The 26,994-nt window shown below is 38.0% G+C and overlaps 2 protein-coding genes across 3 annotated transcripts in view; both read left to right on the forward strand.

The window, feature by feature from the left end:
• On the forward strand, window positions 1–25,645 carry ldb3b (LIM domain binding 3b). 2 transcript variants are annotated; one of them, XM_081392317.1, is made up of 10 exons: window positions 1–97; window positions 341–560; window positions 9,765–9,916; window positions 14,567–14,642; window positions 18,319–18,341; window positions 18,920–19,120; window positions 20,621–20,650; window positions 21,218–21,384; window positions 21,566–21,602; window positions 25,048–25,645. In XM_081392317.1, the coding sequence occupies exons 2-10, from the start codon at window positions 465–467 to the stop codon at window positions 25,142–25,144; spliced, it is 879 nt and encodes a 292-aa protein (XP_081248443.1). In that variant the 5' UTR covers window positions 1–97; window positions 341–464; the 3' UTR covers window positions 25,145–25,645. The 2 variants fall into 2 exon arrangements, with proteins under 2 accessions (XP_081248443.1, XP_081248444.1); XM_081392318.1 differs by having other exon boundaries at window positions 64–207.
• A 906-nt stretch (window positions 25,646–26,551) lies between these two features.
• Window positions 26,552–26,994, forward strand: part of bmpr1ab (bone morphogenetic protein receptor, type IAb) — a 36,617-nt gene continuing 36,174 nt past the window's right edge. Inside the window, exon 1 of the mRNA XM_081392316.1 lies at window positions 26,552–26,758. The gene's annotated coding sequence lies outside the window, so the exon portion shown is untranslated. The remainder of the gene's footprint in view (window positions 26,759–26,994) is intronic.

The raw sequence follows: 26,994 nt of genomic DNA on the forward strand, positions 1-26,994 counted from the left end.
CCCCTTACATGCCATATAAGGGCCCGAGGGCTTTAGTGTTATTGCTTTCTGCAGAGAGGATCTATTCTTAGGCTGTCTGTCCAGGCCATCCGAGCAGGCAAGAACTCTCCTCCTTCTGCTTTTAAGACTTTTTAAAATTATTTTGTCAGTGTAAACAGGGGTGGGATTGAACTATTTGTTATTTTTTAAAGTCTGATTCATTCTGTGGTATGTTTTTGAGTTGTATTGATAGTGCAGATATATTTCCTCACATCCTGTGTGATGGTCGTATACTGGCATAAGGTAATACAGCTTTTTTTTCACTCTGTTGCATTTCCTGTCTGTTGTTGTTGTGTTTCAGAGGCTCCTCGGTGCCTGCCCGTACCCGGGTGTTTGGTCATCCCGACTACAGGGAGAAGAACTGAAGGGAAAGATAGGACTTTACTGATCCGAGAAGAAGCTTTTCGCTTTAAATTCTCTCCAAAATGAGCAATTACACAGTAACCCTGTCAGGACCTGCACCATGGGGCTTCAGGCTGCAGGGAGGGAAAGACTTCAACATGCCCCTGACCATATCCCGGGTGAGACAACAGCTCTTGTAGAAAAAAACAAACTATCATGCTTTATTTAAACAAATTCCTGCTTTGATTTAAAAAAAAGCTCACATCAGAGATTATTTTAACTCGCTAAAACAATGAAAATCGCATTTATGTTGGCATTATGTAACAACGTGTTGCATTGGTTATCGTCCAGGCCAAAGCTGGCCTTCTCTAACCAGCTATTTTGGCCCTTTGGCTTGAGAGAGTGGTGAATTAACAGTGGAAAAATCTATGAATAGCGTTAGATGAGGCAAGCCTTAAGAAAATCAATCTGTGCATGAGAGGTTAAAAGTGAAAGTCGAGAAGCCTGGATGTACAGTATACTACTTGTCTAGTTGAATCACATACACTACCGCCAATGCTAATTCGCCTAATTCGCCCAAAAAAAAACATGCTGGATATTTGTTTATAACACGAAAATGAAAAATGAAAAAATTAAAAATGGGAAAATGAAATAAAAAGGAGACATTAAATGTTCTCAAGTATAGCCCCAGAAGAAAAGTAATTAAAGGGGTAGTTGACCAAAATATTTATTTTTATTTTATTTTATTTTTTACTCACCCTAATGTCTTTCCAAACCTCTGTGGTTTTCTTGTTTTTTTGGAAAAAATGTCTGTGTTGTTTTGGACCCCACTGTCTTTCAATGTTTGGGTGATAGGCCTACCTGTTTCTCAAAATATCTGCCTTTATATTCTGCAGATGAAAGGAATGATATGAGGGTGAATAAAGGATGACAGAATTTTCATATTTGGGTGAACTATACTTCTAAGTGTAAAAGTCATTTGCTTTTGGATGTCCTGCTGTACCATCTGTCATTTACGCTAAGCAGGAGTTGACGTCATGTTTCGTGGAAAGACGTGCAAATTCTTGTTGCTCTCCGATGTTGATTCTCCTTTTAGCTTTGGGATTTTTAAAAAATGCTGTTTTCCTAGAAGTCATTTCTTGATGGGAAGCTGTTTTCCATCTATCATTTCCTGCAACACGACTTCTATGAAAAGAACATTATGAGTGACATTGTAGACATTCACGGCACTAAACAAAGAAGCAAAGGGATTGTCCCACCTTTCCAAATTGATCAATAAGGTATGCTATTGAAATAGCAACATTTAACATTAAAATAAAACCAAACAAAACAAAATTGTGAATACAACACATAAAAAACAGTCTTCTGTCTGTTCACCAAGTGTGCTCATCTCATGGCAACTAGAATCTTCATTGTGTTAGTGTATGGATTCAGTGAAGTTGACATGCCTTGTCCAAAGGTTTAGAGAGAGGATGAGGTGAGTTTCTAAAATAAATCGTATCGCTGTATAATCAGTCACAGGCAGTTCTGCCCGGTTTGTTTGTTTCACTCCCTTCTTGACACTTGATTGGCCTTCACTTCAATAAGGGGAGAGTCATTACTTCTGTTTGTCAAGGTTGTGGTAGGTCTGACTCCTCATATATTGGCCCTTTGTCTGCAAGTAATTACAGAAAGGACCATCATACCAAGTAAACATTGTTCAGATTTCATTACTTTTCTAATCAGCATTGTTGGTGGTTCGCGTTTTGACGCTGTAATCAGTGTCAAGTTGTCCATCTGGATATAGTCTCTCCTGACCCAGCTGTCACTGAACATGGCAGTAAATTGAAATGTGGAAGGTATATGTGTTTGGATCAGGTCTCAGATGATTGATGGACATTTAACTGCCAGAGGTGACAGTTTATGCATTTCACAATCAAATCTTCCCACAGTGTAATAAGAGATCGGCATCCTAAAGCACTGTATACAATCTACATTGAATCTTAATCCTGGTCCAAAGGCTGATAGAGCTGCTGTCTTCCACAAAGCAGCCCATTATTTGCTTTTACTGCTTTTGTAATACTTGTTGATTTTCTGTAGTCTTTTTAGACAACGTGTAAAGTGATATAGAGACGTGAAGTTGTGACATTTGAAGACAATGAAGGAGTTGATTATCTAATTTAATACTTTGATTCAGTAAATTATTGCAATCTCATATTTTGTCCTCATACTTGAAAAAAAAAATCCCCAGGATGTGTGATGTTAGTGTCAATAAAGAAGCCGACAAACGGCTCATGCTGGACAGGAGAGTCATTTACAGCAGCTGTTGACAAATGGATTTAGACCTGAGATGTAACCTTTTGAAATATCAAATCACAGACATTCTTCAATTGTCGCTTTTCGTTTTTCATGCACGCTATGATCCAACTTTAATTAAGGTATCCTGGCTTTAGTGTTACAGACATGGATAAATGACAACACTAATATGAAGACAATGCTAAGTGAGTGACAGTACAATATGAGGTTGTCAATATGGGTGTATTTGTTTATGTGTGTGGGTTGATTTTGATGTTGTGGATAGGTGGGAAGAGCTGCCTTATCATTTTCTAATGAAACATTATAGGCTGATTTTTTAATAAATTAAAAACAATAATAATAAATAATAATAATTCACTTACATCACTGTCTATTCGCTATTTACCATTTATCTACTTTTTCTCCTTTGTAACAGTATATAAAAAGCTCCGTGGGAGCTAATGATAGCACTGACGACCTGCGGGTGCAATGCCTGAATTATGGTCACTGATTTTAGCTTAGCACTGAAGGTCAGACCAGCAGAAATACATGTGGCCATAAATGTGAAAAGCACAGAGACAATAGACACATGAGGTCATCGTGAATTTAAATATTGATTGAAGAGAGTTGCAGAAAGAAACTTAACCAGATGTGAGTCAGTTCCCTTTAAAACTGTTGAAAATATATGGGAGACTGGGGCTAGTTGTCACATTTTTTACTTCATTGACTTTTTTCTCATGGTTTATTGTACAAAGTCGATTTTAGTATTTAATGGCTTGTTTAGTAAAAAAAAAAAAAAAAAGACAAGATTTCCAAATTCTACATGCCCTGACTGACATCTATGAAAAGGTTTTCCTCAGAACACAGTTAAAATCCTTTCATTATAGTTGTCGTTTTTTTTTTTTTTCTGAATTGGAAACAGTTTCTTTTAAATTATTCTTGCTTTCATCTTTTTGTCAGCCAAGGTATTGCATATTAAATGAAAAGAGCAGGAACGAGGAACCGCAATTGCAGCAACAATTTAAAATTGAGAGATTCTGTCAATGGCTTAAGCGCCGGACAGCTTTGTGAAGCGGCACTGCTGATAGCAGAAAACACTGACACTAAATGTCCTCTCAGTGATCATTTCCGTCATTATATATTGCGCATGATATGGAAGTTCAGCTTTACAAAGTGCCAATATTATATTCTGTGAAGCACTTCATAAAGTCCATGACAAAGACAGTCTGTGGAGTCATTTGTGATGTAAAATTTAAAGTAATTTCACTGCAGATGAATCCTTAAGATGCAATCATCCTTAGTGATGTATCCAAATTGTATTTTTCTTCATTCTATTGCCCATTCATTCTCACATTGTGTCTCCTGTGTATTGCAAATGTATAGAACTCATAATAAGTCTGTTCAATTTCACTTTGGCTATTGCTTTGTTAGCTCTTCAAGGTCTCTGACCCTGACTATTCAGTGCTGTATGACGTCAGGCTACATTATGCTGAGGTCAAGGTCTTCTCGACATAAAGGTGGACAGAGTCAGGGCCTATTATGCGCATTTATATGCATGTGTGCTTGCCTGGCAAGCCAGACCCACATCAAGATGTTGCGTCTGGGAACTCACCATTAGCAGGGCTCAGTCCGAGGGGCGGGATAAACGGTTGTCTTTCAAATTCCCTCTGCACGCAATAGGATAGCGCTACAACCAACCAGAGCGTTTTCCCACCAGCGGAGCTAGTTGATAGATTCAACTTTTGCCGTATCTGGTCGGCAGAACTACAAACACATCTTCCTTTTTTAAGAATGACTTAAGTGCCGTTCTTTGTTCTTTTCTCAAAGAAAAGCTTAACTCCAAGTCTTCCAGAGTCGCGGCCAAAGCCGATTCGAAAGACCGCTGTTCGCCAGCAGCAGCAGCCATTCTTTGGCCCTCTCCCAAATGGCGCACTTCATGTGGACTTCATGTGGTCTGGTGGGCTTAAATTGCATGCGCTCGCTGAGTCTACGAGTCCATAGGCCGTCCCATTCAGCATTTTCACGCTCTGAAGTGTGCTCAGCAGTGCCCCGTTTGTACCCTTCTACAAAGCCCGCATGGATGCAGGCTCCACACACTTTAACAACCCATGAATCCTTGCGAAAGGCCAATCAGACAACGGATGGGAGGAGATTTCGCTCACAGACAATTGTTGACATGGCTGAGAAGAAAATATTACGGTTTTTATGACCTAGATGTACATTTTAAAAGTTGTTACCTACAGTTTATACAAACATTATGGTCATCGACCAGTGGTTGATGTCTCAAATAGCGCGTTGAATAATACAATTGCATTATGATTCATTAAATAAATAGAACCGAATGTCAGGGATTTACTTAGTCATATGTAAACATAGTATGAATATTGAAACCTGTAAATTCATCTGAAACGCATGCACATTTTCATTATGTGTTAAAATTGTAATCTTAGTTCAAATGGAATATTATGTATTAATATACTTCATTTAAATATGCATGATGTATCTAATGTCTAATGTCCAGGTGGCATACACAATATCAAAATATAGAACTGTAAAAGTTGGCTGTGTAGTTGACATGGAGATAAGACTCTATACACGATGTGATTGGCCTGTTTAGAGCTTGGTTTTTCCAGCTCGAAAGCCAACGGAGAGTTGCTAGACCACCCTGGCTGCAAAATAATATTTGCTGCCGCTAGGGTAGAAGAGGCTAGGGTTAGGGTTAGGGTTCTAGATTTCTAGGCTACATGTGTGCTGGAGCTTAGCAACAAAAATGGAAAAGAATATGTCAACAACCTTCAGAGCCTTGCAAATACCCACAGGTACTACAGATAGTCCAGATCATCACCCCAAACTTTGCTTTTAGTCAGAACAGTCCAGGAAGTGGAAAAAGACCATTAAAGTTGGCATTTACCAAGGGCTGCCTCATAAATCACAATGCCAACAACGACAGGCCCCCATTTCAAAACTAAACAGGTTCTTCTGGCAGATTTCTACTATCACAGATAAAACAGATGCTGTCACCTATACATTCTGGAATACCATATCATTACAGAGTTGCCATCTGGACTAGGTTTTTATAAACAGTCCCAATGTATCAAATGTTTTCATATGGATTTTAGCGGGTCATTGGATTTACTGTATGTTAGCATCTTAAATTAAATGAACAGCTGTATTTTTGTATTTCTTTTGTGCTTGTTATGCAGACTAAATTAACATGTGAGCGAACAGTGATTCTTGTTGTCAGTGCATCTCAATTCAAATGACAAGTGGTTTAAAATGTCCTGAGAAATAAGTTGAAGTATGGACTAATGACTAATGAGATTTTAATTTCTAAAAAGTGTTTTTTAGAGTAATTCATTAAATATTTCAGTAGGACTCTGTCAAGAGTCTCTGTCAAGACTCTGTCTGGCTTTAGTAAAAGCATGGCAATAGTGATACAGGAGATCACAAGGGAAAGATACTAGCACAACCACATACTACCAAGACGACACAGAACAATGAAAAGGGGCAACTAAGGGCTTAAATACACAGGGAGTAATCAACGTAACAGCAAACAGTTGTGGAACTCAAATCAGCAACCGAGGTCACTAACAATGACAGGGAACACTGGCAAAACAGGAACAGGCAAAACAAAACCAAAACACACAGACAGGGCTAAGATTAAGCCAGGATTATGCCTGAGTTCAATTAGGACATTTAAGTATATTTTATAAACCTGCCTTAGAAAAGAACATTACTGTTGTGCATCTTGAGACAAAACAATGGCAGTGACATATTGATATGTCAGTGCAAGTTGCTTTCAGTTAAGACAGCTCAAACATGTATTTTAGTCTAGGACTAGGCTTAAGCCTTGCCTGTGAAACCGGGGAAAAGAAACTAAACAGATTTAAAGGGGGGGTGAAATGCTCATTTTCACTCAATCTCCTGTTAATCTTGAGTACCTATAGAGTAGTATTGCATCCTTCATATCTTCAAAAAGTCTTTTAGTTTTATTATATTTATAAGAGAAAATAGGCTGTACCGAGTCTTTCCGGAAAAAAACTAGCGTCTGGAGGCGGGCCGTGTGGGCGAAGCCAGAGCCATAGAGAGAATCCGTCGATCTGGGCTTTGTTTATAAAACATTCATCGTCGAAATGCAGGGAACAAACAGTCTACACAACTCGTTTCTGCATCCACTGTTCCTAACGCTGGGTTCTTTGGTAAGCTTTCCCTCACCAAAAACACTTCGGAGACACTATGCAGCGCTGCCGATGATTTCCTGTTGAAGCGCGTTGAGGTGCGCGGTCGCGCTTTTCCGGGAGAAATGCTCATATAAGGAGTTCCACTCTGGTCTACGTCATTAGATCCACGGTCAAAAAAAAACCAGCCGAAACTTGTACCAACCCGGAAGTAAGATTTTCGGCACAGAAATTCTCCGTTATTCGTCCAAAATATTTTTAAAAAACTTTGGCCATGTTAAGCATGAGAATCCATCTCTTTAACAGTGTAAACAACTCTGAATACATGAAACACCATTGTACCCCCCCTTTAAGCATAATCCTGATACTCAAGTAAAGTGAAAATTCTTCAAATGAATAGTTGTATACAGTATTTGCAGTTACTCACTTTCTCTTTATTAACTTTTTGTTAATAGTGGTAGTTGTGTTGCTGTCAATTTAGGGACAAAAAGCTCTCAGATTTCATCAAAAAGATCTTCATTTGTGTTCCAAAGATAAACGAAAGAGTGACGGGTTTGGAACGACATGAGGGTGTGTAATTGATGACAGAATTTTTTTCACGAATGTGAAGAGAGGCAGGGGGATGGAGAGTTTTTCTTTTTTAATCTAGCTTGTAGTATCCTGACCAGTGATGCATGCAGTGGGATTTAATGGCATAATAGCCAAGGAGAAACATGTCTCTCAACAGTAAAGTCAGGGAAATACAAGCAATTAAATACAAGCATAAAAAAGCAGTGTGTGAACGCCAAATGGATGTGAATCTTTTCCAATTTCTTATTATGTAAATTATATAGCCTAATATTTCTCATTTCCTTGCTGATTTGGAGTTAAGAGCAAAATTATGTCCCAGACTTTTTCTAACTCCTGTCCACCTAAAAATAAATAAAAATTGTTCATTACAGATTCCAGTTATTTACAGGTAAATCACATGATCAAGTGCTCTTCGTGCACCTTCAGAAGTTTTAAGGTGCTTGGCAGTTTGGTTTGGTATTTACTAGTAGAACATTACATAAAGGAGAGCTCTCTCAGAAACATGTACATGTACGTTGAGTAATGGCAGCAGGTGGGACAAGGGTTGGTGGCAGGGCCCCAGAATACAGGGTAAAATTGAGGGAGGCAGGGGCGTCAACAACAACCTTTATTTTTAACATTTTAACGAGGTGCCTGAAAGAATAGCCACTGACTTATTTCATTATGGGATTTCAGTCTTCTTCCCCTTGGTTTCTGAGCTTTTTCAAACCAGTCTATGTATTTATGTTCCACTGCACTGCTTTTTAAATGTTTTTCCTCCTTTTTTTATACTGCAGTTTGTCCCAGTTCTTCAGTTTGAATGACCGAGCAGTGTTCCAATAGTGCCTATTTATACTGAGTCTTTCTGCTACATTGTTACACCAGTAGGTGATGACAGATCACTGATTCAATCAAAACAGTATGAGTAAGTAATTGGTGATTAGTTTAGACACTAATGGCTACATTTTTTTCCTATCAGTCTATATCCAAAAATGATCATGATAAATGTCAAATCTTTATTTCTTTTAAGTTTAAAGGCAGATTTTTGCTACTAATTAAAAAAAGACAGTTAATTGTACTTTTATCATCAGAACATGACAAACACTTGCCAAACAAGTGAACATTTCGCAAATTAATTTGACATGTTTTGTCTCTTTGAAATGTAGCTTGAGTTGAATGACATTAGCAGTAGTTAGGGTGAGAGTTGGGATGAAGATGTAATTTTATGTTCATTAACAAACACAGTAACATCTGTAAAAATGTAACAACCACATTTTTAAAGGGTAAAATTCAAAGGGTACAATTTGGTCTTCCATAGTATTCGGATCATGTTTAATATTATTTCTATTTGTTGTGAAACACAACAGTAACCTAATAACTTTATAGTATAATACAAATTGTTAGCCTCATAGCATAATTGCCTGAGTAATTTTTGAATTAATTATTTCTTAGGCAATTATGCTATGAGGCTAACGAAATGCACAAAAGAGATTGACATTGAGACATTGAGATCAGCGAGTAAATCAACTCACTCTAAGTTCACGCTGCAGGTGCATTTTTAGCCACGCTGATAATAACTGTTCACTGCGGTGCGCAGTTTAAACGAGCAAATCTGTTTCGTTCCAATTTTGACGCGTTTGCTGTTTAATGTTTCTCATACGCAACAGTCAGAAATGGCGTTTATCAGTGCAATAGTCTGAAACATTCATGCTTAGCATTATTTGCATAGTGTATAAACATTATATTGAACACTTATCAAACTTTTGTTATAATTTTATGAGGAAAATTTCACGATAATAATCATTTTGTTGAGTGCCACTTTTTAAGACCTGTAATACTGAAACAGTCATGTGGATTTCAGGTGAACACATCTTCAGAAGTCATAGATCATGTGATTTTGGCTTAAAAATTAATCAAGCTATGTATCAGTACTTTCATGTGAAATGTGTTGTTTTTGTTTTGTTTTGATTTTCTCTTGACAAAGATTCTGAGCTTTGGTGTCGAACATAACATCACTACATATCACTTCTATGGCCCATGTCCCACTATCATTCTCATCACTTAAAGACATTTGTTAAGATGTATGTAAGCTGCAAATGGATTCTCTATAAGGAGACATTGTTTGTGTCGCCATGTACTCATCTGCTCAGAACCAGCTGCTGCACTTGACAGTGACAAATTATTAATTAAATGTGACCGATGTACCTTGCAAATGTATGTGTTGTAGCAAGCAAAATGTATGAAGATGAATTTGATAGTAATTGTGAATAAAAAAGATTTCTATAGTCATGAGAATTTTACATTGAATTTTTTTGTGTGTATAAAATTCAATCTGTGGATTCATTTGTAATTATTTAATTAATGTCTGGTGTCTTTCCACAGATCACACCAGGGAGCAAGGCAGCAAGCGGAAACCTCAATCAGGGTGACATAATTTCTGCAATAGATGGAGTTAGCACTGAAGGCATGACCCATCTGGATGCCCAAAACAAGATAAAGGCAGCCACCACAAAACTCGTCCTCACCATGCTGAGGTAAACCTCAACAGTTATGTGTACAGAGGACAACTTGAACACCTTTTGATTCTTTTCATGTTTCTAAACACATCTTTTATTTCCTCCAAACTAAACGTCTCGGGTTAGTTGACAATAACCCTGTTTCCTGAAAAAGCGTGAACAGCGATATGGGGAAGAACGTCTTAGTTTGACCAGTTGTGAACACGTATGGCAAACACGCCAAAGAGTTTGGCTTATATAACCTCTGATGATAATGTCATCGGAATGCGCACATCAGAGGCTGTAAATAGACGTGTGACAGGTGTGCTCATCAGGTCATTTTGTCTGAAGAACGTCCTGAACGTCCTCAGTGTGGCAATGAAGCTCAGCATCTCGTTCCCGCTTTTTCAGGGAACAGGGTTACAGTCAAGTAACCCGAGACATTCCCTTTCGAAAGCTACACTCAATGCTGCGCGAACAGTGCTATGGGGAACGAGAGTACCAACGCAGCCGCACTGGAAGTGTCTGGACCCCTCAAGGTTGTGTAGGGTGTGCGCACAAACGCCAAGAAGGGCCTTAGACATGAGCTTGTGATGTCGACTCAAAGACGTGAGAGCCCGGAGTAACGTGAACGTCCAAACTATAGAATCTAATAAATGTGTGTGGAGAGGACCAGCCTGCCGCATCACATACTTGCTGCAAGGGAGCGCCTCTTGCTAAAGCCCTGGAGTATGCAACCCCCCTGGTAGAATGAGCCCTGACGCCTAGAGGTGAAGCTTGACCACGTGCCTCATAGGCTAGAGCAATAGCATCCCTCACCCAATGCGACATAGTTTGCTCTGTTGCGGCCACCCCCTGTTACACCCATAAAAATATGCGCCCTTGAGGTCGATCGTGACAAACCAATCTCTGTGTTGAATTTGAGACACAATCATTTTGATTGTCAACATTTTGAATTTGAATGCCCTGAGAGAACGATTCAGACCATGAAGGTCTAGAACTGGATGCAACCCCCCATCTTTTTTGGAAACCAGAAAATAATAGCTGTAATGACCTGACTCTGTCTGGGAGCGGAACATGTTCTATGGCCCCTTTGTCCAGAAGAGATTGCAGTTCTTGTACCAGAAAGTGCGCCTGTTCCGTCGAGTGACACAACGTCTTGTTGATGGGGGAATGTAAAATGTTTAATGTCCTGGAAAACGGCAGGAGTCAACAGAACATTTAACATTTCACTGGAAACCGCCGCTGCCCCCTGAAACACCGGAGGTGGCGGGGATGGAACAGCGGTGTGAGGGTGTCGGGAAGGAACTCGTTTTTGCCACGTCCTGGGCGCAAAGGCTTCAGGACCTCTTCTTTCTTTATGAGATCAGCGATCTCAGGTCCAGCTTCTTTTTTGATGGTGGAGCGTGGCGCGCCGGTCCCCAGTCCTTATGAGCAGGTGCGCTACTCGCCACACTGTTTCTGAGCTTCTCGTTTCTGAGGAGCTGGACCTGGTTGGGGCTGGGTGGCCGACAGCCTCGACCCTTGGGCATGGCGAGGGAGGAACTTATCAAACGCGTCCTCCTGCATTTTAGCCTCCCCGGAATCTACTGATGACAGTATTGACTGAGTCGACAAATAGACTAGAAGGCGACACGGGGGCATCAAGGAGAAAAACTTTATCTCTCTCCTTGACGCCGGTGATTTTCAGCCACCGATGTCTCTCCGTAGCGACCATAGCACGCATAGAAATGTGATGATGCGCTGCCAGGGGAGAGATAACCCGCAAGCTTATCTTGAACCTGGGGCATCATCGTATAACCCTGTGCCTTTGCACCAAAGATAGTCAAATAAACTGACGTTGCAGTCACAAAAAAACAGGAAGAATAGGGCTTATTCCAAGATTGAGTTAGTTCATCATGTAAATCTGAAAAGAAGATGGAGGAATTGCCTCTCTGATGCCTCCCCCTGGCCACCCAACAGAAATCTGTCTTCTATTTATAGCTTTTGACGTGCACATTCTGCTGACGTCATCATCAGAGGTTATCTAAGCCAAATTCTTTGGCGTGTTTACCACACGTGTTCACAACCAGTGAAATTAAGATGTTCTTCCCCATAGCGCTGTTTGCGCAGCATTGAGTGTAGCTTTTGAAATGGGACTCCCTCTTAAAGTCCCCCTGTAGTCAATACTTTTATCACTTAAAACTCATCTTTGATCCCCAAAATGACATATTATGTTATGTTTTTTCCTTGAATTGTTTTTTTTTCATGCCTTAAAATCGCTTGAATGTAACTCTAAACCTTTGCTTAATTTAGTATACGCGGTTCTAGAAAATTAGCCCCGCCTCCACTCACTCACACCAGCCTAGAGATCCACTCGTTGATGATCACACGTTGACGTGATTGGTTACAAGGTGATCTGTGAAGTCAGAAACACCAGCGATTTCAAACCGCACTTTTGAGACAGTCTTTGGTTCACTGCAGTTTTAAGGAGAAAATACTCAGCAATGGTGTTGACTTATGATTTTGCACATGGTTTGTCTTAAAGCATATTAAAAACACCACATAGACATATAAACAACATTAAAAACTTGATTTTCACAACAGGGGGGTCTTTATTAGATAACTAAATTAGCAACCACACTGATGCACGATAACGTTCTGTTTATAATAAGACTGTGCTGCAGTTTTGTCGTCTACCTCTTTAAATGCTCAAGCTCTTTAAAGCAGGATGTATTCTGATTGGCTGTCAATGTTTTTATCATTTTTCAGCTGGAAAAATATTATTGTATAAGTGATTCCAATGATATCGTTCCTCTCTGCCGTTTTAAGACAATATCGGTACTATTATAGTTATTGTCCTTGGTGTGAACAGGCCTTTAATCTTTCCATCTGACAAATTCCCTTTATGTTTGTTGGTGAATGGGTTTTCTTAAGAGGGCATCAGCAATGCATCTCATTTACTTTGGGATCAGTCAACTCTGGCAAATAAAAGTTGTCTGCAATTAAACAGCTCGTTCATGATGAATATAAGCAGTTGAGCTGACACAAACTACAAGTGATGGTTAGCATACAAATATACAGACAGGACAATGTAACAAAAAAAATGTGCCTGTGATAAATCACCTGGTCTTATGGAGCCCTTCAGTTTGCCTGAATGCATAAATTAAAGGCAATGCTGTTTTGGAGGTAGGGGAAATTAAATGGCTTTCCACCTTTTTAATATAGTTTATTAATTCAGTACAGACACCCCAAAGCCTCTATCTGAAAGAAGATTAAGTCCTTTCATGTGTCCGCCTGCACTACAGCAAAGCGAGGAAATGTTACTCACAAAGATACCTTGGCTACCCTGTGACATTTCTTAATGCTGGCTCTAGTGTTCACTTTTATAAGCTACTCCTCCTCTTTCTCCATCTTTCAGCTGTGAGTGATCCTCAGAAACTCGATTCTCCTTATTTATTGACAGCCTATACATTTATTGGTTGGATGAGGGTGGAAGTTGCTTTCATCTGCATGCAGATATTAGATATTAGTATTGTTGTATGTTATATGATAAATATAGACAATAGCTGCATTTTATTTGATTGGGTAGATATAACAGATTTATCATTGACAGATTTATTTAATTTTGCACCATCTTTCCTTGCTCCTCTCCAATTAAAAGCATCTGTCAAGTGCACGTGTAGTTTCCCTGGACTTCATTTGATGATGGATTCCAAAAATATTTCTCATGCATTGTGACTTGTGAAAATCCCCCCAGTGTTACATCATACAGCAATGCTGCTGTTGTTTGACAAGAGCACTTACAGTGAGGTCACTCATTGAGTGCTCTTTCTCATTGCTTAAGGATTTTCATTTTTCAAGACCCAAGACGTAGTACTTTCATTGCTTTAAGCTTTTTCTTGTATTGCTTTATCGGCCACAAAACTGGAACGTGACAGTCCCTGACCCCATTGATTATAGCCCTCGTGTCTCTGGTTTAAGGAAAATTGTGTCTTTGAGAGATAATATTTGTGAAGTGTTGTGCTGCTCAATGTGATTCGTGATCAATTAAGGGTTTTTTTTTCTTTTACATTTCTGCTCGATACACAACCATTACAAATTTGGGGATCTGTAAGATTTTTAATGTTACAAAAAAAGAAAGAAAAAAAAGCATCTCCTATGCTCACCAAGGCTGCATTTATTTGATAAAAAATTAAGTAAATACATTAATATTGTCAAATACTATTACAATTTAAAATAACTTTTACTATATTTCAAAATGTAATTTATTCCAAAGTTACATTTTCATTATCATTACTCCAGTCTTCAATTTTACATGATCCTTCAAAAATCATTCTAATATGTTGATTTAGTGCTCAAGAAACATTTCTTGCTATAATCAATGTTGAAACAGATGTGCTCATTAATACCAGACATTTTTTTTTCAGTATTCTTTGATGAACAAAAAGTTTAAAATTACAGCCTATTTATTTGAAATAGAAATATTTTGCAACAATGTAAATGTCTTTGTCACTATTTTCATCTTACTGACCCCAAATTGAGACATAATAGCTTTTACTGGGGTAGAATAATAAATCAGTGTTTACTGTAGGTTATTTTGCCGAAATCTTCTTAAATATAGTTCTGACTCACTATAAGTAAAATGACAGTGAAAGCCTGATGTTTTGCATTATTGACCTTTGCTTTTGAATTCTTTTCTCTTCCCAGGTCGAGACGTCCTGCTCCTGTACCCACAGCCACTCCAAGAATGGACTCACCCATGCCAGTTATCCCTCACCAGAAGGTAAAGTCTAGTTCTATCCTCCTTATGCCGTATGTTAAACTGATTGGTTTATGTCTGATAGGTGTACCAGTGTGGTGTAAAATTAGACTCCAACACACTGACCTTTTTTATTGGAGGGGACAACAATTTTGAAGGGAACTCAATGATCGTTTTTGGTTATTGGCGAGCCATTTCTTTATAATCCTCTTAATCAATCATGGGAGTTTCCAAGTCATATCATAGAGAGGGGAAAACAGAGGAGGGAGTGTGAAAACAAACATTCTCTGTAAAGCTGACATTTAACTCCCTCTACAGGCATTTGTTGGTCAAGCAAGAATAAGCACATCATATGAAATCCTCATTAGTTTCCCTCTGGTCCAATTTTCATTTGCATTATTGTTGCTAGATGAATTCTGTTTGATGGTTTTGTGAGCTTCTTCATGCCTCATTTGCCTCTTTCCTAAACATCTCTTTTTTCTATACCTTGCCATTCTGGGCTAATGGCTAATGGCTAATTTGTTGGTCTGATCTAATGGTTTATTTTATGCTAAGGAAACCACGGACACTGAGGAAGGAGAAGATGATGAGAAACCTGTCAAAAAATATGGCATCCTCTTGGTCAAAAAACCTTCCAAAAAGTCTCTTATCCCAACCACTGAGAAGCAACCTCAGGAGAATGTAATTCATTCTCCTGCTAAAAGCCCTGTCCCTACTTATTTGTCATTCGGCAAAGGGGCAAAAAACACCCCAAACCAAAGGGGACAGTATAATTCTCCCATAGGCCTGTATTCAGCAGAAACTTTAAGGGAAATGGCTATGCAACAAGACAGTCAAAATGGCCTACAATTGTTGGGGTAGGTAACATAATAGCTAACCCACAAATCTGTATCTTCATGAGCAATTCCACCAAATCTGCTTTAACAAACTAGATGCTAGTACTCACTTTTTCATTGACGGGTCACAGGGGCTTTGGCTAGCCTCACCTGTATCCCTGCAGTATTTTTAACAAAACTGTGGCAAAGAGTACTCAGAACATTCCGTCCTTACCTCTGCACATGCTGCTCTGCATGCACCGGATCAGCTGGGAATGTGCTTGGCAGCAGGGGGACCAGTGGTCCATCAGGCACACATAACTCCCGGCCTGCAACATGAGCAGGGCCTGGCCGAGTCGGGTCTGTATCTAAGAAAGTTAGCTGCTCCCAAATGACGACATTCAACGGTTATTTTAGTCGTGTCAGAACTACATCTCCTGCGATTAGAGGTTGCCAAGCTTGAAGTTGGCTTATAAATGATGCCAACATATTAAAAATGGCAACTTTTAATATGTTGGCATAATTTATTGGCTTCATAAGTCTCCTAAATCTTCTCTGTCCAAAAACATGTGAGCACAGGCACCAAGCATTGAGCCGAAATTGAACATGGGTGCAAATGTGTTTGGCTCTTTTAATGTGCTCAGAATCCTGTAACAGTATATCCCAAATGAAGTCCTATACCGAAACGATGCCGTCACGCATCCTCTATTTGCAGCTCATAGGAACAGAATTCCCGCTATGCAACATAATGTGCGTAGCTGAGCAGAGCATGTGTGTCCATTGAATGTTCATTTGGTTACTCGAGTGGTCTGATACTGTACGCTACACTCTAAACTTTGATTCTTGTTGTCATGCAACTAGCAATACACATATCTGAGTTGTGATTGGTTCAGTGTTATTCTAATTTTAGTATTATATACTATTATAGTGTTTGTGAGAATTTTGACTTGGCTTTTATTTTAATATTTTCAGTTGTCATTTTTAAGTTTTAGTTATTTTGTTATGTGCTTTTGTCATTTTTATTTATTTTCTTCTATTAAGCTTTGATTTTTTTTTTTTGAGTAATATTTACTTTATTTGTGTGTTAGTTGCCAAGACAATATTTCTAAATTTCATGTAGCCTAAGTTTTTTAAGCTTAAAGGGGCTATTTCTAAGAATTCTCATGTATTAATCGCTTTTAAAAAAAAACTGACTTCCTAGGTTGTCTATAATTTTTATGTGAAGGACTTAGGTCTTTTTTGCTGGGAAAATCAACAGGATGTGATGTTTACGCATGCTCCCGAGAATCTATCTTCCATACGATGACACATGTAACGAATGCTTATACAATGTTAAAGGATAATGCCGAAAGAGCTATTCTGTTCTGTGTCAGTGTGGCATACAAAGAATAGAAATTAATTCAAAACACATAGCCAAATCTATAGGTACAGTCTATATTCGCAAATAAACTTTATAATTAAACTATCATCATTATAATTTTAACACCTCATCTATCGACATGATGCCGGTGAACTGCTGCTTTCTCACCACTGTCGTTTTTGATGTGTGTTTATTTTGTTATTGATAGGATAGTGTGCAGCACGTGTATGTTTACATATTTATCGGAACGTTGCTCTCAGCAGTGTGGACGGCATCGGGATTTTTGTTAAAAGTATATAACTGCAAAGGTATTTTCCTATTTCTTTTTATTTGTAAGCAAAAAACAAAAAAGAACTACGGCGTGAGTATATTGGGGTTCAGTCTCTTCTACGATATGTGTGCACGAGTGCGAGCACGTGAAATAAGTTGCTGGCTGCAGTTCACTTAACGGCCACCGGTGTCGCTAATAACAATGGTTTGAATTCTACATATAGCCCCTTTAAGTTTTTCATCTAATATTTATCATTTATTTTATTTCAACTTTAATTCAATGAATAAATGCCATTTTAAATAGTTTTAATACAACCCTGGATTGTTTATTTTATTGAATGAGAGGATGAGAGTTATTGTTTGTTCTGCTGCAGCCAAACTCCTGTTCCAGTCAATCAAGAACAAACCAGAATGTCATTGTCATGAGAAATGTGACCAGTAATAACCATCATGTACATCATAGCAACACATTTTACAAGAAATCTAAATATGACTGTTATCATTTACTTACCCACAGGTCATTCAAAACCTGTATGCCTTTCTTTCTTCTGTAGAACACAAAAGAAGATATTTTAAAGAATGTTGAAGAACTGTTTTGTCCATACAATGAATGTCAGGGATATTTGGACCCGTTCATTTTTAGTTTAACTTTTATAGACTTTTAGTTTGTATTCATCAGTCACATGTGTTCTCTGTCCTCTCATTTGTTTCCATGGACTCTAACCATTCATCTCAGCTGCTCATCATTTAGTTCGTCACCACTGTATATTAAACTTCCTCCTTGTTCATTCTTCAGTGGTCGGTTATTATTTGTGTTAGTGCACGCTGTTACGCCCATTGCCTTCTAGTTTAATAAAACCTTGTTTATGTTTTATAATCCTGTCATCCGTCTTCATTTTCTTCAGGCTATCTTGTGACAGTGAATGTCTTTCATTGTGACGGGAAAAAAATCGTATTTTGTGTTCCACAGAAGATGACTTGTGGGTGAAATACGATGACAGAATTGATTTATGTTTATTTATGTATTTTTTAACTGTCACCAATTTATTCAAATATATTCAGATTTAAGGTGCAAGTTCTTTAGGCAAAGTGAAGCAGTTTGCATTCTCTGTTAATGTTGGGTTTTACCTGCTAATTTACATGTACGTAGATCCATTATCATGCAACACACTGCCAAATCAAGGCTAACACTGCCTCTTTTGTCTGTCTTTTTTTTATTTCTTTTTTTTGTCTATATTCCTCTATGTCATCCCAGGTCATTGCCAACACAGCTGCCAAGTCAGTAACAGATTTTGAATACAAAATCACCAGAGTTGCATGTGAATCTGTGTGCTCTGAAGCATGGCCACAGTACTGTGGCTGTGGTTTGCATGCTTATATTTTCAACTCCTGAATGTTCAAAAGCTACTTTGAACAATTTGACATTTCAGACATGATGAAATGTTAAATAATCTTGAGTGAAGTATTTACACTGGATAAATCTATAGTTGGGTTTTGGTTAAAGTTTTATTGGTCAATGCATCTTTGCATGATGTTTTGAAATATCATAATGGGAACTATTGCATGCCATGTCTTTTACATTTTGGATTGAAAGCCCAGATGCATTTGTTATACAGGATGTTGTGCTTTCAGACATGGTATTTTATAAAACAAGAAATTAACAGCTGGTGTAAACAATTCAAACTAGGTAGAAAACTGTAGTATTTGCAGATACAGATGTATTAAGTAAGGTAAGTCAAGCATAAATTGTTCTCACTGTCTCTCTCTGTTTTCACTCATATTTCTGGCTCCTCGCAATCATCCACTCTCCTCTGCACTACCGTACCCTGGACACTCCCTCACCTAAACTCTTACAGCCAAGAATATGTTCCCAGCTTCAACCCCATTGCACTGAAAGACTCAGCTTTGTCTACTCACAAGCCTATTGAGGTGAAGGGTCCTGGTGGGAAGGCTACTATCATCCATGCCCAGTACAACACTCCTATTAGTATGTACTCTCAGGATGCTATTATGGATGCCATTGCTGGTCAGGCCCAAGCCAGAGGAAATGAGATGAGGTAGGTTTCTTGTAATATCCAGCACTTTACATTTTACTACACTGATGCTTAAGAAAGTGATACAGAGGCCCCAAAATGAACATTTAAGCCACACTATATGAATTTCATTGCATTAGAAAAGAAAACAACCGTGAAGCAATGATATTTTTAAAGGGATAGTTCACTTATAATGGAAATTCTGTCATTATTTGCTAACTTTCATGGACACACTTTTCAATATAATGAAAGTGAATGACAACTTGGACATCAGGAAAAATAAGTAGCTTATCATTAAAAGTGGTTTACACAACTTTCCACATCTTCTGAAGTCATATGATAGTTTTGTATATTTAGCAATGTTCTGTTCAGTATCAAATCATTCTTTGAGTCTGATCTTTTCCATGAATTGGTCGATCCAGTACACAAAATTGGTCTGGGATGCGTTTTTCCCAAAAGCGCCATGAGCCTAAATGTATCATTTGATCATTGGTAGTTTCTAAAGTGCACAATGCTTTTGAGAAATGCACTAAATCTAAGCGATTTATTCATGATCCGGTTCCCAAAGTTTAATGGCCCATTCTTTAACACACACAAGAACTTAAAGGATGCCTCCATAGAGGGCTACAGTGATGACATAATTTTGTAGCCCATCATTTTTGTAGTTAGCATCAACCTAGTTCCCTCAACAGAAACTCAGTAGGATTTTTCCATTGGCTTTTGGATTATTGCAAAACATAAGCTCTGTGACCTACACCATGGTCGCATTACTTCAAAATCACCACCATCAAGCTACCGACAAATCTTTCAACTTAAAAGTTTGAGTTAGAAGAGTTTGCAAGAGTGGGATTATAAACACGAGGCTGTGAAAGCGAACTAGTGAGTCGATAAGTTTACCTGCCGCAATGACGTTTAATGTCCCAGACCATATAGTCCCATTTAGCCACATTTAGCCACAAGAAAAGTAAAAGCATTGGAAAAAAATCACAAGAGGGTATTACTGATTTATTTTATGTTGTAGAATGTGAAAAAATCTTGATGTTCACCACAGACCTTCTTTTAGGCATTTAACCAAAAAACCCATTCAAAAACCCAATTGATTCAGGACAACGGAACAGGAAGTTTTAAAATTCTAATTCGTTTTAGGGTTTTGGCTTACAAAATATGGAATATATCCCTGCAGCACTCTTAAAATAATAAAGAATATTCTTGCAATTTGTTATGAGATGTTAGTAAAAGTAAATGTTTTCCCCTTAATTTCGCATCTTTTGTTTATAACAGTAAGAGCTCAGTATTGGTCATCTAGTCTGGGCTGATTTCAGGCTTCCACAAGGTCATGTATATCAACCTCATCTGTGCTTTTCCTCCCTCTTCTGCTTGTAATTATGTCACTCCATCCACAACCAATCACCCAACCATACCTCATCACTCATCCTCACCTCACCCCCTCCACCATTCCCATCCCTCCATGCGACACGACTCTGTCTTGCTCCCTCCCATCCCGGTTCATCATGTGATTGACAGTGGTGATGACGCCGCTGGATCTCCCTTGGCGTAAGTAGCCAACAGTCTATTCAGATCCATCACAGCTGCATTGACTCATCTCACGTTATATTCTCTGTTAAAGGCCGATTGCATAAACACTGAAGTGGACTTTTTTGGTAATTTTTAAATTACCATGTTACACTGTTGGGAAAATGTAAGTAAAGTAAATGGAGCTCAATAAAGAAAAATAAATAATCTTGTATTAAAAACGAATGAAGACAAAACCTAAAAGCAATGTTCTGAGTATATCTGCCATAACATCAAGAATTGCATAACATCTAACATTTTAATTTACCTTCTCCTAATATGGGAACTCTGCATACAGTTCTATCCTAACTCATTCTTGAGTCACTTCCTCCATCACAGATCTCGCACTAAGATAGAACTGTAATTAAAATGCACATCTTCACAAGAAGCATAATGTCAAAAAGTTTGTCAGCAAATACTGTCCTTTTATTATGATTATTGAAACTGCAATTATGTAATCATTTGTAATTATCTGATGTTTCCAAATTCAGAGAACACAGATGAATGACTGAACTTGTTTTTTCCCCTTTTCTCTTTGTTTGGGAGTAGCACACTTCCTATTAAAGACCCTCTTGTGGACAGTGCTTCTCCAGTCTACCAGGCCGTGATCAAACCTGACGATAAGGATCCGGAGATGTCTGAGTGGGCCCGTCGCGCCGCCAACCTGCAGTCCAAGTCCTTCCGAATCCTTGCTCATATCACAGGGACGGAGTATTGTGAGTACAGCCTTTCTTAATCACATCACTGTGTGGACTGGAAATTGGTTTAAACTGAAAGGGATGACATGCTTTAAATGCACTGACATAAGATGACAGCTAGTGTTTATGTGATAAAAATCACTTTATTTTGGAGACTTGGCCAGTAAAGGATGACTCAATGTGATTTTTTATGTCACAGTGCAAGATCCAGACGAAGAGGCTCTTAGAAAATCAAGGTAATCCATTTTGTCTATATTTGTTTGCTGTCTTCCCCTATCAAAAGAAATAAACTTTAGCATACTTTTAAAAAGATAACGTATTAAGTAAAATATACAGTGGGGAGAACAAGTATTTGATACACTGCCAATTTAGCAGGTTTTCCCACTTACAAAGCATGTAGAAGTCTGTAATTTTTATCATAGGCACTCTTCAACTGTGAGTGACGGAATCTAAAACAAAAATCCAGAAAATCACATTGTATGATTTTTAAGTAATTCATTTGCATTTTATTGCATGACATACAGTAAGTATTTGATACATCAGAAAAGCAGAACTTAATATTTGGTACAGAGACCTTTGTTTGCAATTACAGAGATCATATGTTTCCTGTAGTTCTTGACCAGGTTTGCACACACTGCTGCAGGGATTTTTGCCCACTCCTCCATACGGACCTTCTCCAGATCCTTCAGGTTTTGGGGCTATCGCTGGGCAATACAGACTTTCAGCTCCCTCCAAAGATTTTCTATTGGGTTCAAGTCTGGAGACTGGCTAGGCCACTCCAGGACCTTGAGATGCTTCTTACGGAGCCATTCTTTAGTTGCCCTGGCTGTGTGTTTCGGTTCGTTGTCATGCTGGAAGACCCAGCCACGACCCATCTTCAATGCTCTTACTGAGGGAAGGAGGTTGTTGGCCAAGATCTCGCGATACATGGCCCCATCCATCCTCCCCTCAATACGGCGCAGTCATCCTGTCCCGTCCAGAAAAGTATCCCCAAAGAATGATGTTTCCACCTCCATGCTTCACGGTTGGGATGGTGTTCTTGGGGTTGTACTCATCCTTCTTCTTCCTCCAAACACGGCGAGTGGAGTTTAGACCAAAAAGCACTATTTTTGTCTCATCAGACCACATGACCTTCTCCCATTCCTCCTCTGGATCATCCAGATGGTCATTGGCCAACTTCAGACAGGCCTGGACATGTCCTGGCTTGAGCAGGGGGACATTGCGTGCGCTGCAGGATTTTAATTCATGACGGCGTAGTGTGTTTTCTTTGAGACTGTGGTCCCAGCTCTCTTCAGGTCATTGACCAGGTCCTGCCGTGTAGCTCTGGGCTGATCCCTAACCTTCCTCATGATCATTGATGCCCCACATTGTAATGTTTGAAGTGGATGTCATAACAAATATCAGTATACCGGGATGATTTTAAAATGAGCGGTTCATTAATTAATCCGTACGATCTTAATATAAGGAAATATACAAACAGGAAGACAGAACATAACCAGTCCAGTGCCAAAAAGGGGGCGGGGCTACATAAGAATATACTTAAGTGTTAAGTAAATGTTTTCGGACACTTAATTTTCATGATATTTACAAATAACTGAAATTATATTAGCCTATAGTTAAAATGTATATTACGTTGTGTTCCAAATATTTATTACATATCAGTTGGATTTCAGTACAATAAACATTTAGATTTTAGTTTTTCAAAGAAAGTGTTTGTTTTATTTCTCATATCTTTTCTTAGATATCTGGTATGAATCTCAGACAGGTTCATGAAATAGTTTGCCAGGTCTTCTTAGGTAAATGGAAAACCTACTTAAAGAGGATGTTCCACATTATTAAGCAAGTCACAGTTCTCATGCAATACGGGGATGAAGAAATATCGTTCTGAAGATGAAAAGCATGAAATGGTGCAATGTCTTGCAAAAGGCATGAAAACAACTAATATTTTGTGAAAACTGAATGGAGATTATCAAATTATCAAAAGATTTGGGAGTGATTTTGAGCACAGAAGAACTTGGTCAGGGAAAGTTTCTGTCAGACAAATTAATTGTATCAAAAGGGCAGCTATATATATAAAAGGAAGCCACTGTTGATCATCAAACAGGTATATTTGAAGCTGCTGGTGTCTCTGGAGTTCCAATAATCTCATGCAGGCTGGCAGTTGTGCATAAAGTTGCATTTCAGAAACCCCTTACCAAAGCTCACAAAGAGAAAGTGAGCTTTTCATAAAGAGAGACTTTTTATAGCTGTCCTTTTAATGCAATTAATTTGAAAATATATAAAATATTAGTTGTTTTCATGCCTTTTGCAAGACATTGCACCATTTCATGCTTTTCATCTTCAGAAAGATTTTTCTTCCTCCCCTTATTGCATGAGAACTGTGACTTGCTTAATAATGTAATTTATTTAAGTAGGTTTTCCATTTACCTAAGTAGACCTGGCAAACTCACAAACCTGTCTGAGATTAATACCTAAAAAGACATGAATAAAACAAACAAACTCTTTCTTTGAAAAACTAAAATCTGAATGTTTAAAGGAACACTCCACCGTTTTTTGAAATAGGGCTTATTCACCTTCTTTCCTACATTTAGATAGGTGGGCAAATGCATTTTTGTCTCAGTGCATGCATTGTTTTAGTTTGACAGGGTCGGTGCTAGCTTAGCTTAGCATAATGAATGGAATCCTTTGTTGCCAGCTAGCATGTCCTGAGTAAAACTAATAAAAAAAAAAATAATAAAAAACCCCCACCTAATTACTTCTTGTGGCCTGCGTATTCACAATGAGTACAAATAGCGATATTGACTTGGGACTATATTAGGGGGAAGCACAGGCGAAGCACTGCTACTTGGGGGCAGAGATATCATGCCCAAGTAGCAGTGCTTCGCCTGTGCTTCCCCCTAATATAGTCCTTAATATATAAGTCAATATCTGCCTAGGAAATCGCCTAGTGTTAATCTGCATCGCTATTTGTACTCATTGTGAATACGCAGGCCACAAGAAGTAATTAGGTTTTTTTTTTTTTTTTTTTATATTACTTTTACTCAGGACATGCTAGCTGGCAACAAAGGATTCCATTCATTATGCTAAGCTAAGCTAGCACCGACCCTGTCAAACTAAAACAACGCATGCACTGAGACAAAAATGCATTTGCCCACCTATCTAAATGTAGGAAAGAAGATGAATAAGCCTTATTTCAAAAAACGGTGGAGTGTTCCTTTAAGATTTACTGAAATCCTACTAATATGTTACTTGCATAATAATTTGGAACACAGTGCAGATGCAATTCGATTACCTTAAAAGTACTTTTTAACCCACTTAAGTAGGACTTAAATACATATTTATGTTATTTCATAATTATTTCTATTGTCTTTCTGTTGAAAAGTGTACTGCCAAATGTACTGACAAGCATTAATGGTAACTAAAATATACTTTAATGTAGTTTCTTTTGAAATCTGTATGTCATGTATTAAATTATATTTAAAAATATAAATATAATATAAAATATAAGTTTCAATTTAGCATATTTAAAATATATTAACTTTAAACCCAATATTGAATAACAAATTACAGTTTGTACTTTGTCAAGTAGGCTACTTTACATGTACATTGACACACATTGACCATATAAAGCCCCTTTTTTCTAAGTATAATTTTTTTCTTCTTCTTCTTCTTTTTTTACAGGGAGAAATTTGAATCAGAGGTAAAAGGGCCACGATTTGCCAAACTGAAAAACTGGCACCACGGCCTTTCTGCACAGAGCCTTAACATCCAGGGGTAAATGCCTCCTGATGTTGCTGGATAGAAGATGAGGCAACAATCAACAAAGAAGCCAGACGACTATATGTAAAGTGAGGGTGCAATAGGTATAGAGGAGTAGTCTAGTCACTGGAATGTGAGTTAGAGTTATAAACTAGCCTGTAAGTGAACACACAAAGCGCTCTTGTGTTTGATGTTCATATGTCTGTTTGTTTCATGTAACTTTCAGTCACTGAAACATAGCGCATATGTTCAGTTGTCATTTTCTTTTTCATTTTATGTTTCTCTTTTAATCTCTTTTGGCTGCTCTGTTTATCCTAAATTATTGCTGAATAATTAATTTCCTGAATGAATTGCTGATGTAAAAAAAAACTAACCCTTAGAGAAATTATAAAATGATGTACCACATCCACTGCAATACTACAGCACATATTGTAATGCAAACCAACTGTACTATTGTTAATGTGAATAAACCATTATTACTTTGAAAACAAATAAACAAAGGTTTCAGTGTGACTTGCTATTTATTTGGATTAACTATTTTGGGTGTACTACGTTCTTTGTAAGGTAAAGCGTAATAAATTCCCACACAAAGAAAAAAAATTGGAATTATAAAACCATATGTACTTGATTATTTGGCAAGAAAATGTTGATTGTGCAAAGAAGGTTGGGGTCAGTAAACATCATTGTAATTTTTTTCAATCCACAATATTAGGCAGCATGACTATCAACACTGATAATAATAGGAAAAGATTGTAGTAATGGAAAATTCAGTTTGCCATCACAGAAATAAATTATATTTTAAAATATATTCAAATAGAAAAAAAAAGTTATTTTAATTGTAACTGTTAAATTATTATTTAAAAAAAATGCAGCCTTGGTGAGGATAAGATAATTATTTCAAAAACCTTTGAACTTATGAAGTATGTATTTTAATGATCGTGTTTATCCAAATGCACACCCTATGAAGAGTCTGGCAATATTCACCCAGTCAGTTTCTGCAACACCAATACTGACCTGTAGATGGTACTATAATTCAGAATGAATTCACTCTTACCTCTGCTGTGTATGAGTTCATAATTCTCTCTTACATTTATGAGTACATTTACTAATATAAAAAAGCGGACACCTATTTTATGTGTATTTAATTATGTATTACTTGTAGGGTAGCCTTCTTTATAAACTTAAAATTGAAACTACTACTACTATATACTTCCTCGTGTTGACACCAGATGGCATCCGCGGCTCTCATTTTTGGGCGACCCCCTCCCATTCATCCATTCTCTCTCTCTGCAGCGCGTCTATCCAGCTTGTTTTTCACCGCGCGGGTCTGCGTGTGGAACGCTCGCGCTCAGCCGCGCTGCTGTGATTGGAGGACTGAAGCAGCGCGCGGCTGTGATTGGAGAATTGAATCAGGGCTCATCTTGTTACGTGCACGAGTGGAATGTTCCCTCTACACAGAGGCACAACTACAGAGAAAAGAACGAAAGAAACCGGAGAAAAACGTCCACGAAACCAGGAGAAAATCTCACCTCAGAAAGTCTCTATAAGTCGCGTTTTGTAGTAGACCTTCGTCACGAGTCATAAGTCGTAATTTGGATGGATTTTGAGTTGAATTAGTGGCTTCATCTTAAAGGTGAGTGGGAATTCCGGATATTTGCGTGATGATTTTCTTTCCGGTTGTGGAGGAGGAAAGTTTGTTTTCTCTTGTCATGGTTTCGTTTTGCAAAAAACGTTTTAAATGAGTAAGACAATTAATACAATAATTGACAACGGGTTTATTATCTACAGTGTTTGTAAATGCTTATTTTCTCTTTTATCTGCTATTTTCTTATTCCAGACCTTTAGTCATTTTATATATGCTTTTTCTAC

The sequence above is a fragment of the Scardinius erythrophthalmus genome, assembly GCF_964197995.2.
Source record: "Scardinius erythrophthalmus genome assembly, chromosome: 18".
NCBI lineage: Eukaryota > Metazoa > Chordata > Actinopteri > Cypriniformes > Leuciscidae > Scardinius > Scardinius erythrophthalmus.

What these genes read in the sequence shown, in the direction of transcription:
- ldb3b (XM_081392317.1), top strand. Translation starts at nt 465, where the DNA reads ATGAGCAATTACACAGTAACCCTGTCAGGACCTGCACCATGGGGCTTC. An exon ending in CTCGTCCTCACCATGCTGAG is followed by an intron (nt 9,917 to 14,566) that starts GTAAACCTCAAC and finishes TTCTCTTCCCAG; the next exon opens with GTCGAGACGTCCTGCTCCTG. An exon ending in GCCAGAGGAAATGAGATGAG is followed by an intron (nt 19,121 to 20,620) that starts GTAGGTTTCTTG and finishes TGTGATTGACAG; the next exon opens with TGGTGATGACGCCGCTGGAT.